The 12967-nt window shown below is 45.0% G+C and overlaps 1 protein-coding gene across 4 annotated transcripts; it reads right to left on the bottom strand.

Annotated features, from left to right (window-relative positions):
* Positions 1 to 439: 439 nt before the first annotated feature.
* Positions 440 to 12428, bottom strand: eno1a (enolase 1a, (alpha)). Of its 4 annotated transcripts, none has more exons than XM_034295988.1 (12): positions 12250 to 12428; positions 9605 to 9699; positions 6534 to 6629; positions 6177 to 6235; positions 4785 to 4854; positions 4292 to 4425; positions 3699 to 3921; positions 3018 to 3215; positions 2092 to 2293; positions 1598 to 1706; positions 1332 to 1390; positions 440 to 1030 (listed from the first exon to the last, which is right to left on the bottom strand). In XM_034295988.1, the coding sequence occupies exons 2-12, from the start codon at positions 9687 to 9689 to the stop codon at positions 967 to 969; spliced, it is 1299 nt and encodes a 432-aa protein (XP_034151879.1). In that variant the 5' UTR covers positions 9690 to 9699; positions 12250 to 12428; the 3' UTR covers positions 440 to 966. The 4 variants fall into 4 exon arrangements, with proteins under 4 accessions (XP_034151879.1, XP_034151876.1, XP_034151877.1 ...); XM_034295985.1 differs by lacking the exon at positions 6177 to 6235 and adding an exon at positions 5782 to 5840 and having other exon boundaries at positions 12250 to 12421; XM_034295986.1 differs by lacking the exons at positions 6177 to 6235; positions 12250 to 12428 and adding exons at positions 5782 to 5840; positions 9920 to 10048.
* Positions 12429 to 12967: the final 539 nt, after the last annotated feature.

The following is a 12967-nucleotide window of genomic DNA, read 5'->3' as shown; positions in this document are numbered from 1 at the left end:
CTCTTACTGATACTTAATGATTAACATTTCAAATGCTCAATCGATGGGAGTTGACACTTTCTGGCACAGTTCCATTGTACCAACCAAGCTAAAACATTTTAGATTTTCAATTGGACAATGACTTCCATATATACTTTATACCCAATTCTGGATCCCACCAGCCTTTCTGAGGAGACATTTCTGCTCCGCTGGATCAGTTTACCCAGCTGGAGTCCCTGGCATCGTGTGCTCATGTTACTGCCTCTCACAGCCAGTTTCTATTATAAACATTAGGCCCTAAGAACGGCCACTAACAGTTTGAGGAACATCGATGACGTCCCTTGTTTCTAAATAACCAATGCTAATGATATCAAACCAACAGCAATACCCACATTCATTGATTGGCAGCAAGAAATTAGCACATTTGCTTGTGACAAGAAAACACACGGGGGGCACCGACGTCTGTCCGATGTAAAGGTTTATTTCTTGTCATTCTGCCGACGCTTTACAGTAGCAACACTAGAAACACTCCGCTCAGAGACAACACATTGCACATACTCGTCTGTCCTCTTCAGTAACAGCACAGAGCTAAAGTTACAGTAGCTCTTCACTACAATAAACACATAGGAGACAACTGAGAATCACTAACACTCACGAGTAGCGGAAAAAAACTGCTATCTTATGTTCGTACGATAAATGTGACACTGACACAAACAGGGACCAGTATTATTCCGGAGCCAGAAGCAGAGGACGGGGGGTTAGTGGGGCACTATTGGTCAGTGCAGAAAAGGTTAGATTAAGGTTTCCTAACTTGCTCAAAGAGCCACACACTTGGACCTTGGGTTTCGTTTCAATGCTGTTCCATCCTTCTACTTCTGGTCAAAGCAGGGTGTTGCGACCTAGCGCGGCTTTGTGTGTGTGCGGGGCTGTTTTAACTGTATTTATGCAGGATGAAAACACTTAGGCCCAAGGAACAGTTGGACCTCCTTATATTGGGTGCCTGAAGTTCTGTCCGGCGAAGACTGCCTTGTCTCCAAGCTCCTCCTCAATCCTACAGAAGGAAGTCTGTTAATTTGACTGTCTGTAGGTAAAAAAAACTTGAACCACAACACAAGAAAAAATAAATAAAATACACCAATCATTGATATTTGTCCAGTATATTTTGATGGTCCTAAATATGCATGTCCTGTCAACGGAAGCATAAGGTTCATTAAATACTATTACAATTAATTTTTGTATGTGGAAGGAATTGTATGCAGGTGTATGAATTCACTTATTTCCCTTGTGGCCCCTTATTAGAAGTCCCTAAGAAGTAACAATTTTCTACTAGTAACAGACAAAATTCAGCTCACCTGAGCAGCTGGTTGTACTTAGCCAGTCGCTCGGACCTGCATGGGGCCCCAGTCTTAATCTGTAGAAGGAAACAGGAGGATCAGTTACCGGAGTTCACAAAAAGCTAGTATTTCTAAACAGTAAATATCACTCGCCTCTAGAATTGCAATTGCACCACTAAGGAATGGAGCAAGTATCTTCACAGAAACAACTGCACATCGCATTTCAGCTCATTTAGGTTTCTAGATTACCGTGGCGCATAAACAGTAACCATCGTGAGGCGTACCTGTCCAGTGCAGAGTCCGACGACCAAGTCGGCGATGAAGGTGTCCTCGGTCTCCCCAGAGCGGTGACTGACCATCACCCCCCAGCCGTTGGTCTGGGCCATCTTGCAGCTAAACAACAAACAAGTAGAGCCTCGATGTATGTCTTTGTAATTAATTAAATTCCCTTCTTGGGATTTACAAGCTCTGTGACGATCAACTACGAGCAGGTTCATTAGCCATTTCTTTTTGGTCTTTGTAAGTCTAGGAAACTAAGCCTGTAGTTGAGAACATGTCATCTAGGGCCGCATGCATCTTGGGCATTTTCTGCTTTCCATGTGGAGATTGTGAATTGCACACATCTCGTCACAGCTCTCCTTCTCAAAGCGTATTGGAAGAGGCAGAATGGAGGAACAGCCAGCGTTTGAGGAGAAGACTATATTCTTGTTATAGCGGCCACACCCCCCGGGCCATAACCCGACCAACACGCCAACGCCAGCCTGTGTCCAGTACTTACGCCTGCAGAGACTCGGTGACAGAGCCGATCTGGTTGACCTTGAGCAGCAGGCAGTTGCAGGCCTTCTCAGCCACGCCCTTGGCGATGCGCTTGGGGTTGGTGACCGTCAGATCGTCCCCCACCACCTGGATGCTGGTCTCGGCCGTGAACTTGGACCACGCCGCCCAGTCGTCCTGGTCAAAGGGATCCTCGATGGAAACCACTGGGGAGGACAATGGATGTGTTAAACCACCACATGTACTGTTCAACTCATTTACTTCAGGCTCTCTGTGTGATCACATCTGATCCAAAGCATTTCAACAGATTGTTGGTTGTCTTTCAAACACCATAGCTACAGTCTAAACCGACATCTTTAGTGTGTTATTAGCTCAGTCTTATTCTGGGTGTCAGGAACCAGGCACAGTCTGGTCAGTCTAATGGGGATCAGCTTTATAGTCTGGTCAGTCTAATGGGGATCAGCTTTATAGTCTGGTCAGTCTAATGGGGATCAGCTTTATAGTCTGGTCAGTCTAATGGGGATCAGCCATATAGTCTGGTCAGTCTAATGGGGATCAGCCTTACAGTCTGGTCAGTCTAATGGGGATCAGCCATATAGTCTGGTCAGTCTAATGGGGATCAGCCATATAGTCTGGTCAGTCTAATGGGGATCAGCCATATAGTCTGGTCAGTCTAATGGGGATCAGCCTTAATCCATAATACTTCAGTACAACTGACATTGTTTACAAAATCTGTACAATAGAAAACAACATTTTGACTGGGCAGGGCTACAACAGTGTCAAGAGAATCAGAGGTGAGCGTGGTAACAGACCTGGGTAACCCTTGGTAACGGACCTGGGTAACGGACCTGGGTAACCCTCGTTAATGGACCTGGGTAACCCTTGGTAACAGACCTGGGTAACAGACCTGGGTAACCCTTGGTAACGGACCTGGGTAATCCTTGACGAAGCTCTTGTAGAGGTCTCCCAGCTGGTCGGGGGTGATGTAGCGGCTGGGGTCGTCTGGTGATTTGAAATCCAGGTCGTACTTCCCATCCTTGTAGAACTCGGAGGCGGCCACGTCCATGCCGATCACAATCTTGTCGGTGTAGCCGGCGTTGGCAATGGCTTCTTTCAGCAGCTCCAGAGCTGATGGAGGAGATCATGGAAAAAGACATTTGGGTGAATGGGTAAAAAGATGCGAAGGCAAAGGAGTCCTGAAGAGTTTGAAGAACATCAAAGTCAGCGGACCTCTTTAACACACATCATTGTTACCCTCCCAAAGGGAAGTGGTGCCGTACTGCTAATGATTCAATAAGAAACTAGACATGTTCCTCGGGTACAGATACAACAGTTTTCCTCGGGTACAGATACAACAGTTTTCCTCGGGTACAGATACAACAGTTTTCCTCGGGTACAGATCATTTCCCTGGGGAAATTTGACTGACTGACGTAAAGTGCTATCCTTTTGATTAATCTACTGATTGAATAACTGACTGAGAGTTTGAATGTCTGATTGATCTACTTATTTACTGAAAAACTGACTGACGCTCATCCTTCTTCATCCCGGTTCACCAGGATGTCTTGGGCGAAGCTGCCCTCTATTTCGTCCACCCCCTCCAGCTCACCCACCTTCTTTGTTCTCCAGGATGTTGGGGGCGAAGCCTCCCTCATCTCCAACATTGGTGGCGTCCTGGCCATACTTCTTCTTGATGACATTCTTCAGGTTGTGGTAGACCTCGGCTCCGATGCGCATGGCCTCCTTGAAGGTCTTGGCGCCGACGGGGAGGATCATGAACTCCTGCATGGCCAGCTTGTTGCCAGCGTGGGAACCACCGTTGATCACGTTGAAGGCCTGTGGACGGGCGAGAGGGTTCTTATTTACAGTTCCATGGCACTGGTTCCACGAACAGAAAATTACCACCACCATCCGCAGGCACAGGGCTGACACAAATATTACAATAACTAGCCTAGATTAGAGAAATGGGACGTTTTAAAATACCTTCAGTTATATGGAAAATGTTTATTGGGACAGCGACAAATATGAAAACAGTAAGAGCAGCTACTGAACACGTTGTTACACATCTACCGCGTCAGCCATCGCTATGGCGCCTGTTCAGACAATTTATTCCCCCTTTTTGTCAATGTGTACTGCGTCTGGTGTAATACGAGTAGCTCTGATACACACAGGAGGCCTGACATCCAAACACCCGACGTCTACTTACGGGGACGGGCAGGATGACGTTGGGGTTCCCAGCGAGGTCAGCGATGTGACGGTACAGGGGGACGCCTTTCTCTGCGGCACCAGCCTTGCACACAGCCAGGGAAACACCCAGGATGGCGTTGGCGCCAAACTTAGCTGAACAGCGAAGCAAAAACATTTTATAAAATAAAAATAAACCAAGTGGCTAGTAGGAAGACCAGCTCAGAGTGTTAACCCTAACCCTTGGCTCCAAATACAGCTATGTGAGAGGACGTGAGTGTTTCTGACATGTTTACACACAAAGCAGGCACATTGGGGTTCTGGTTCTGGGTTCCAGGATGTAAGGGCCCATACCCGAATAAACATGACATAGGTCAATGTCAACTTATGTCAACATAACCTTTGAACCCGCCTGGTGAATATTTAGTGATAAATAGACTGCGACAATGTTTAAAAATAATGATAGGATCCTAAAGCTTTTGAAGTTGTCCTGCGGGTAGAGTTGGCCAACTTACACTTGTTCTCGGTGGCGTCCATGTCCAGCATCAACTTGTCGACCTTCTCCTGGTCCAAGACACTGACATTCTGAACAACACACCCGACAGACGGAAGCAGAGACAGCAGTCATTAGAGAGGATAAAAACTGGCCACAAGCAGTCACAGGGTTGGTTCAAAGTACAAACAGGTTAGCATGAAACACGGACACTGAGGTTCATTCACTACACAGTGCTACGGCTGAAGCTTGAAGAACTATGGATCAATGTGAGGAAACAGGGATCAGTGACAGTGTTTTATTCCTATAACGGTCCTTGCAACAACTTAGACGACTGCAAAAGACGAAAGCCAGACAATATGTATCCTGTATCCAGCAAACTCCATGGGATCAACAACACTGCTAATGAACTTTGGCTGCTTGTTAACCTTGCCACTGCCAACTCAATTCTCATGTTTTGCCACTAATACACATTTTTTGTATTTGATACTATTTTGTCAAGAATTGGGCAAAAGATCTGAATTGGGCTGGTGTAAATGTGGCCTTTAAGCGATATGTTATTTTACCCTCCTAACTGTAATACATGGAAAAGTACCCCACCAGGTGTCTGGTAAATCATACACTGGGCAAGTGGTTCTCAAATGTTTTGGACCGGAAGACCACTCTGGCAAATTCATCCGAATTTAAATCAGAATTTCAGAGAAAATTCAGAGTGTAAAAACATGTTTGTTCCCCCAGGTTTTCCGGGCACCATATTTTTAGTGAGCGTTTCAAAGCTCAAACTTTTAAACACGGTGGCGTGCGTCAAAGAGACATTTCTCAGCGTCGATTTAGATCAGCACCTCCTAAATGTATTCGATGGATAACCAAATGTCCTGTTAGATCAAGATGCACACGCCCCGTCCCACGCCGTACCTAGTGGTCCGCAGGTCCCTAGTTTGAGAACCACTGCACTCCGCAACACTGACTGGACACAAGCACAACACTGTCGATGTTAGTCAAACAGTAAATGGTCCTACCTGCCGAACAAGTGCAGGTGCAATAGTGTTATTGATATGACCAACGGCCTTTGAGACACCTGCAGAAGGACAAGCAGAGCATCATGACCCAACGGGGAAAAACACCATGCAAGGGCAGCAGGCGTTACCATACCACCACAGAGCCAGACTCGGGTCAGCTGTAGAGCAACAAAATGGCTGCCACAGTCCACCCGTCGCAGAACGACTTGGGGTGGTGGTAACGTCGGCTGCTGTGTTAATGATGACTTCCAAGAAAACGTGCGATTGTCTGTGAATGCCTGCTACGGAGATTAGTTAGCCACTACAAAGTCGTGCTTTAGTCAACATCAGATCCGGGTGATCGGGGTCGTTCATTCTATCTCCACGTCTGTTGTCACTCCACACTGCACATTTACCTGGTTACACAAAGCTGGAGCCAAGAACTCATTAATATATTTAACGGCCCTTTTCACCCCTGACAGAGGAGGAAAGAAGGATGAAGTATCAGAGAAAAGAAGGGTGAGAGAGGATGGAAAGAAAAATGAAGAGGGAGCTTTGTACTATGGCCAGGGATGTTTGAAATCGAACGTGAAGTCAATATTACATGCTGAACAACTATGTTGCCAATTTCCCCATTAAATTACACGGTTCTCTGCTAAACTACTAACAGGAAGTTTAACTAGCTAGTCCAATCATTGCAGGAGGTCTAACTAGCTAGGCCAATCAGAACAGGAGGTCTATCTGGCTAGTCCAGTAGGATCAGGAAGTCATACCTTTGCCCATGTAGCGGGTCTTGTCATTGTCACGCAGCTCCAGAGCTTCATAGATTCCAGTGGAGGCACCACTAGGGACCGCAGCCCTGAACAGACCTGAAGAAGGAACAATCAATCAATCAATCAATCAAGGCCATTTGATTATTATTAGATGGTCAAAGCTATTTTATATACAGACATTTTCATGTCCTGATGCTACAGGATCCAATCTGCTTACATTTATTTATTATTTTATTAACAAAGTAGAAGAAAAAAAAAAAACTATACTCATCCATGGAAGGAATGGAGACCTCTTAACATAACAATTGTAACTAACTACTAATCCCAATAATAAAAGCAACAGGAAATAAAAGTCATCCAATGTGCAAGTAGCATTCCCCTCCGTCCTGACGTAATGAAAGGCAGCTCCCAGGGGAGGAGAGGAGGACAGACACCCGAGCCAAGTCCAAGGGGTGGGACAGAAACTCTCCACTGAGCATGTGCAACGCAGCAGCATCTTTGATGCGACGAAACGAGAGCACGATGCAGTGCAGCAGCCACTAGAATATACCAAAGTCGGCCATTTTGGATTCAACCACACGAAATAAAAGAAAGGACGTGCGAATTCAATTGCGGCTGCCATTTGATGTGAAAACAAAAACTGGTAAAACCACTGACGGGGTTCCTGCGATCAGGCAGGATTTAGGGCTTAACCAGACAGGCAAATGTAGGCCACGCTCACCAAATCATCTGCTTCAGGAAATCAACTACAGAATGCCTGCTATACTCAATCTGAATGAACAGAATCAGATTTATAGAGGCTTAGTGGTGGCACTGGTATTCAAGTTCAAACCTCAATAACAATACTGATAGTAAATACTGATAGTAAAATCTGTCACAATCTACCCTAAGAAATATGCGGTGCGATATGTGATGGTTTCACTTTATTTTCAGGGTCAATTTTCATCTTATTAAAACAGAAAAATGTGTTATTTTATGGTTAAAAATAAAAAGATAAGAGCATCTGACAGTCACTTTCATCCTGTCTGATGACTACTGGGTCTAAAAATAGACACGAGAGCTAAAACCGCACACCGATCTGGTACAAGGTGTAATTTAAGTCTGTTATGTAATAAATCTGTTAGATTGGGGCGACTGGTTCCTGTGAGCTCAAACAATCCTCTTTTTAGATGGCAGACAATGACACTGGGCATTCCAAATGACACCCTGTAGCCTATCAAGCACACTACTTCTATCTTGAGCCATGATTGAAAGTAGCGCACTACCAAGGGGATAGAACGCTATTTGGGGCCAATGACATAACAGGCTGGGGCTCGGTTAAGGGGAGATAAAATGCTGGGATTCCAATCATCCTGAACCAGAATCTGTAAAGCCGCTGTTTACAGATATCACAGAGCCCAAAGCAACCTTCACACAAGCTGCGAAAAGAGAGCAAAACTCAGGGAAAGTTTTTTTCTGTTTGGGGTTGAATTCAACACTCGCAATTTGTGAATTTTAGATGTCCTGCATGTACTCTATTCTTGTACTCCCACTGCCCTCACCCCATTTCGGTCAGGTCATTCAGAGAGCTTCATTAACATTCTGGATGTTCATTCATTAATTTAGTTGAACTAACTGCTTTGTTAGAGCCCTCAGAGCAGAAAGACAAAGAAAATCCACAGTCACACATACTCCGAGTCACACATTCAGGCTCAGAAACAGGTTGGTGGGTTTAATCATCTGAAAAATCTGTATGGAATTGATTAAAAAAGATATTCGAAACGTTACGAAAGGCCAGCATGACCGAGAACATGACTTCATACTTAACATGAAGTTAAGAGTGTCAGTTCGTATGGCATCGCTCTGACCTCTAAGTACCAAATTACTCAGTCCCATCTGGTCCACTGTATGCGGATGGACACGGTTTCCCAGTAGTAACAGTTACAGTAGCGCCACCGAGCCGTCCAGGCCGTGTCTGCTTACAGACAGGGGCTATTTTCACTCCCCCAACACCATGTGATCTGATTGGCCTCCGGGTCGAGTGCAGGCTATAGGTTAACTGAACCCGGGAGGCAGACGAGCTCTGCTTGTCGGAGACCGAGCAGCCCAGAGCTGAACGGAATTGACATTACAGTGTTCGCCCTGTTAACTGACAATTGTTTTTATATTTGCACTGTTGCCTGCACAAGTACCCCTAAAGTGTTTAAGTATTTTCATTGAAGGGGACACTTTTGATTGACACCATTTGGGCTTGGTGTCTGTCTGTCTAGCAATGAGCCTGTGTGTCCCTGACTGCAATCAAACTGTCATCTGGAACCTCACGATCAGAGTCCATTGTATTCCAATAAACTGCGAAGCGGCAGAGAAGTCAATCTTACATAATCATACAGCTTAACTATTGAACGTTCTCACTTCAATTATTAGATGTATTTCTTATATGGTTATGCGTCTTGCAAAAGATTTAGATGTCGCAGAGAGACGAGAAAGAGGAACGTTTAAGGGGTTGCCACGGTAACAACATTTTCATCCCAGCAAATGGAATCTCCGTGACTCGGCACTTTCAGATCCAGACCTGCACCAGCCGGGGAAGACTCGTCTGACGAATTCTGTCATGAGGCACTTTGTAAATTGAGGACATTCACCAAAGAGGCAGACAGATTAATGATTTAAAATACATTCAACCCTTTCTGTCATGTATTCATTAATCCAGCACGTGACTAAAAAGTATGATTCATCCAGAAAATATACCTGCAAGCTGTATTTGTTACTCACAGTTCGCTATATAGTTGTAGATAATGTGCATTACTAAAACGTTACATTTATTATATACAAATGTTAAAAACGGGCATACGGCTGAGAACAGTGTCTGAACAACGCTTGGCTTATACTGCATAAATAATGTCCAAGTCTCAATTTCAGACCAACAGCGTCTGGAATGTTTAAGCTAGCGACAAAAAAGTTTTCTGACCATAACATTAAGAATAGAGTGGGCCACCAGTTCACCGACTGTTATTTCACTGAACAAGGATACACATTCTTTTCATTATATTTCTATGGCACAGTGACAGTTCTGCTCTAGTACGATCTCTTACCCTTCTTGGTGTACAGGTCGACCTCCACAGTGGGGTTCCCACGGGAGTCAAAAATTTCACGAGCGTGAATCTTCAGGATGGACATGATTCTGGACCTATACAGTAGAGAGGAAAGAAGAGCAATGTGAAAACAGGGGACAGAGAGAGGACAGAAACAGTATGCAAAGATGTATGAAAGAGGATAAAAGAGAAGTTGTCAAGTAGCTCTCGAAGGCCCGCTCAATCGGTCAGTCAGGACAGGGAGTCAACAATATCTGAAATAATATAGGAGGAATACCACCACCTAAAAAACCAGACCTTAATACATAAAACAACCTTAAAATCAAAGCGTGTGGTGCCTCTTCTGAAGGCTTGAAAGTGCTAGGAGATCTCCGGAAATCCCACTGCCAAGTGCTGTGGAGAGTCCGACTGGCAAAGGCAAGGGCGTGCCCTGGATAAATGTGTCTGGGTGGGGCTACCGGGCATCGATTATGCAGCACGGTGGCCCAATACCAAATCGACCCAGAGTCCCGACGCCTTGTGGAGATCTGACAGGGTTCGACAGGCGTGAGCGAGCTGACGATACTTCCACCTGGCCCTCAGACTAGGTGTGGGATTCCCCAGATTACCAGGCTAAATTTGGGACATGAATTTGTGAAATAAAACTGTAGTCCAGGGTGATATTTAACCCCACTACGCATTCAAGTGAGTTTCATAAGAGAACCTCCTTCTACAGCAGTTCATGGAGGGGGGAAACACGTCTTACATCCGATTCTGATTATGGACCATTTCAGACCCGGGACACCAGGGAAGTTGGTATAAAAATGGTTAGCCGTACAGGAAAGATGTGGTCTTCTCCTGCTCTGTGGTACCAACTCCTACCATCCCGTCTCTCACACTCCAGAAACAGGAAATGAGACAGCTATTGCCAGAAACTTTGGTGCAGCCAACATGTGCCCAGGTGAGTGCCACCTGGGTACTGCTAACCTTATTGTTCTACCACTAACCGTATCGTTCTGGCATATTATACCAGGGCTGCCAAGGATGCTTGAATGTCACCACTGATTAACTTCCCTAACACACTTGCTGTGACACAGCCCTAGCCCTTTAGCCGTCCACTTCACATTACTGGTCTCAAGCGTGCGGAGATCATTTAGACAACACAGAGGCTCTTTATTCCCACATAGGCGTCATATTGAATGTAGTGCGCAAATAAAAGAGGGACAGCTCACCGGTCAGCTAGCCAAGGCCCTGACTGACCCAGACTGTGCCCCCCCCCCCCCCCAATATGGAAGAGTGTATTGATTTTATCTCAATAACTTAATTGGATTTGCCCTGACATGCTCGCCCAACCCCGCTGTTTTAAATGCATGAATGAACGCCCATGTCCTGGCCAAAGCCACTTAAGCCAGACAGACATTCCACCAACCAAGTTGCACTGGACAAATGGAAAATGTCTGGCCTTAAATGTCCAGTGTGGAAATTTGCCACTGGCTAGAAAGTAGAGGAAGCAGAGATGACCACTATTCACAAAGAGAGAGACAGACAGCCAGAGAGACAGACAGCCAGAGAGACAGACAGCCAGAGAGACAGACAGCCAGAGAGAAATCTATATCCGTTACTAACTTTACACTTTTTAACCTGTAGTATTGTTAGATTGTAATTACAGCATGGTGCTATTAAACATCCCACTGTAGGTCAATCAACATTTAAAAATGAAAAGATCTGACATTAAGAAACAAAAGCATAATCCGAAACATGCTTGTTCTCTCTGTTCAAATGAGGCAGGGGGAGACAGAGAGTTAAATCTGCTACTATAAAATGGCTTCCTTTCAATGAAATAAATAATGAAAGGCTTGACATTGGATTCCATCGACCTGCTTGGCACGACCTCCGTTCACTATCTCTGTGGGTTTGATGAGAAGCCTCTTCCTCAGTTTCACCTAATGTACCTAAACCACTGGGGAACAGAAATGTAACCATTGGGTTACATTAAAATTTACAGTAAACCAGCAATGGGTCTAGATGCAGTTACATGTTTGATTATGCAACATAGGAAACTGTTTGGTTTCTCAACTTCCATGAACGATGTTGGAACCACAGACAGCATTAAGATCCTGAACACACTCCACATCTAGCACAACCTGCCAACCAGCAACTGGTAGCCAGTCACACTGCCACAAATGTTGAACTGTACGCAAAGATAACTAGTTGCGTAAACATGTCTTCGAACTGGTTAAATCGATCAAAAACTGTTAAGAAGTGAGGCCGTTTTTTTCCCTTATACAGGAAACACCTCGGAGGAGAAACATAGAAGCAACTTGACGCCCTTTTCTCCAATTGGATTCACAGCCGTTTCTATATGGAGTGACATCTCGCCAGCTGACCGGGGGGGGTAAAAATAGACGTAGCACGCCTTAACGAGGGACCATCCTGTCATGAATTGCATTCCCGAAAACTAAAAGCTTGAAAGCGGTAAGAAACCACTAATTAAAAGCCCAGAGCTCAATAGACATGTTCGATCATAATGAACAAATGTGACCTACAATGTCAAACATTAGACTAATAGTCTAACCTTTGCGGATGTTATTTTAGATGTACAACTATAATCTATGCTATTGGTTCTCAGTGAACGAATGCCGGAAAATGGCCAAGATGGTCCTTACCTTATTTTTGCCTAACTGCGTGCAAGAGTAGTGCGCTTTCTCTTGGTCGGTCGACTAAGGAGGCGCTCGTGACAGTTCCCGGTACTGATAAATGGGCAGAGGCAGAGTCCGGAAGAGAGTAACCTGACGTAGAAGGCAGAGAACAGGGGTTTTCTTGCTCGCGATCTTATTGGCTGGGACGGACTCACCAGGCAGGAGTGCGAGGCAGATTGCACGTTCACCAGCGGTATCACGACCAGGTCCAGAAAAAAAGGATTCGGTGTTGTTATATATCCCAATTGATTCGGTGGGTTTATATACTCAAATACCCGCCCCTCCCGCCATTCACACTTAGGCGATAGCATACACTAAAACCAAGCAGCATTAATGTACAGGCATAACATTATTGAATGATTGATGCGACAGAAGTGTGCCAGGGAGTGACGTAACGATGCGGAAACTGATGCGTAGTTGAGTACGTGCAGAATATCAGCGGCGGATCACTGCTGCTCCAAAACGTGGTTCGTTTAACAGACCAGTTCAGCTTCAGTCTTTTTCTGTTCTTGGGAACAACAAATCTCCGCAAAGTGTTTTACTCATTGGGTCCAATACTACATCTTTGCAGATAATTAAAAATGTATATATATTAAAAGTTTCTTTATTTATTTTGCCTTTATACAGTCAAATCAATGCTGAGACCCTAGGACCTTTTCCACTGAGCCCTGTATTGCATAAAATG

This window comes from Esox lucius, chromosome 12, assembly GCF_011004845.1.
Source record: "Esox lucius isolate fEsoLuc1 chromosome 12, fEsoLuc1.pri, whole genome shotgun sequence".
Taxonomy (NCBI): Eukaryota; Metazoa; Chordata; class Actinopteri; order Esociformes; family Esocidae; genus Esox; species Esox lucius.
The sequence above is the reverse complement of the archived record's forward strand: the minus strand, read 5'-3'. Positions and strand labels throughout refer to the sequence as shown.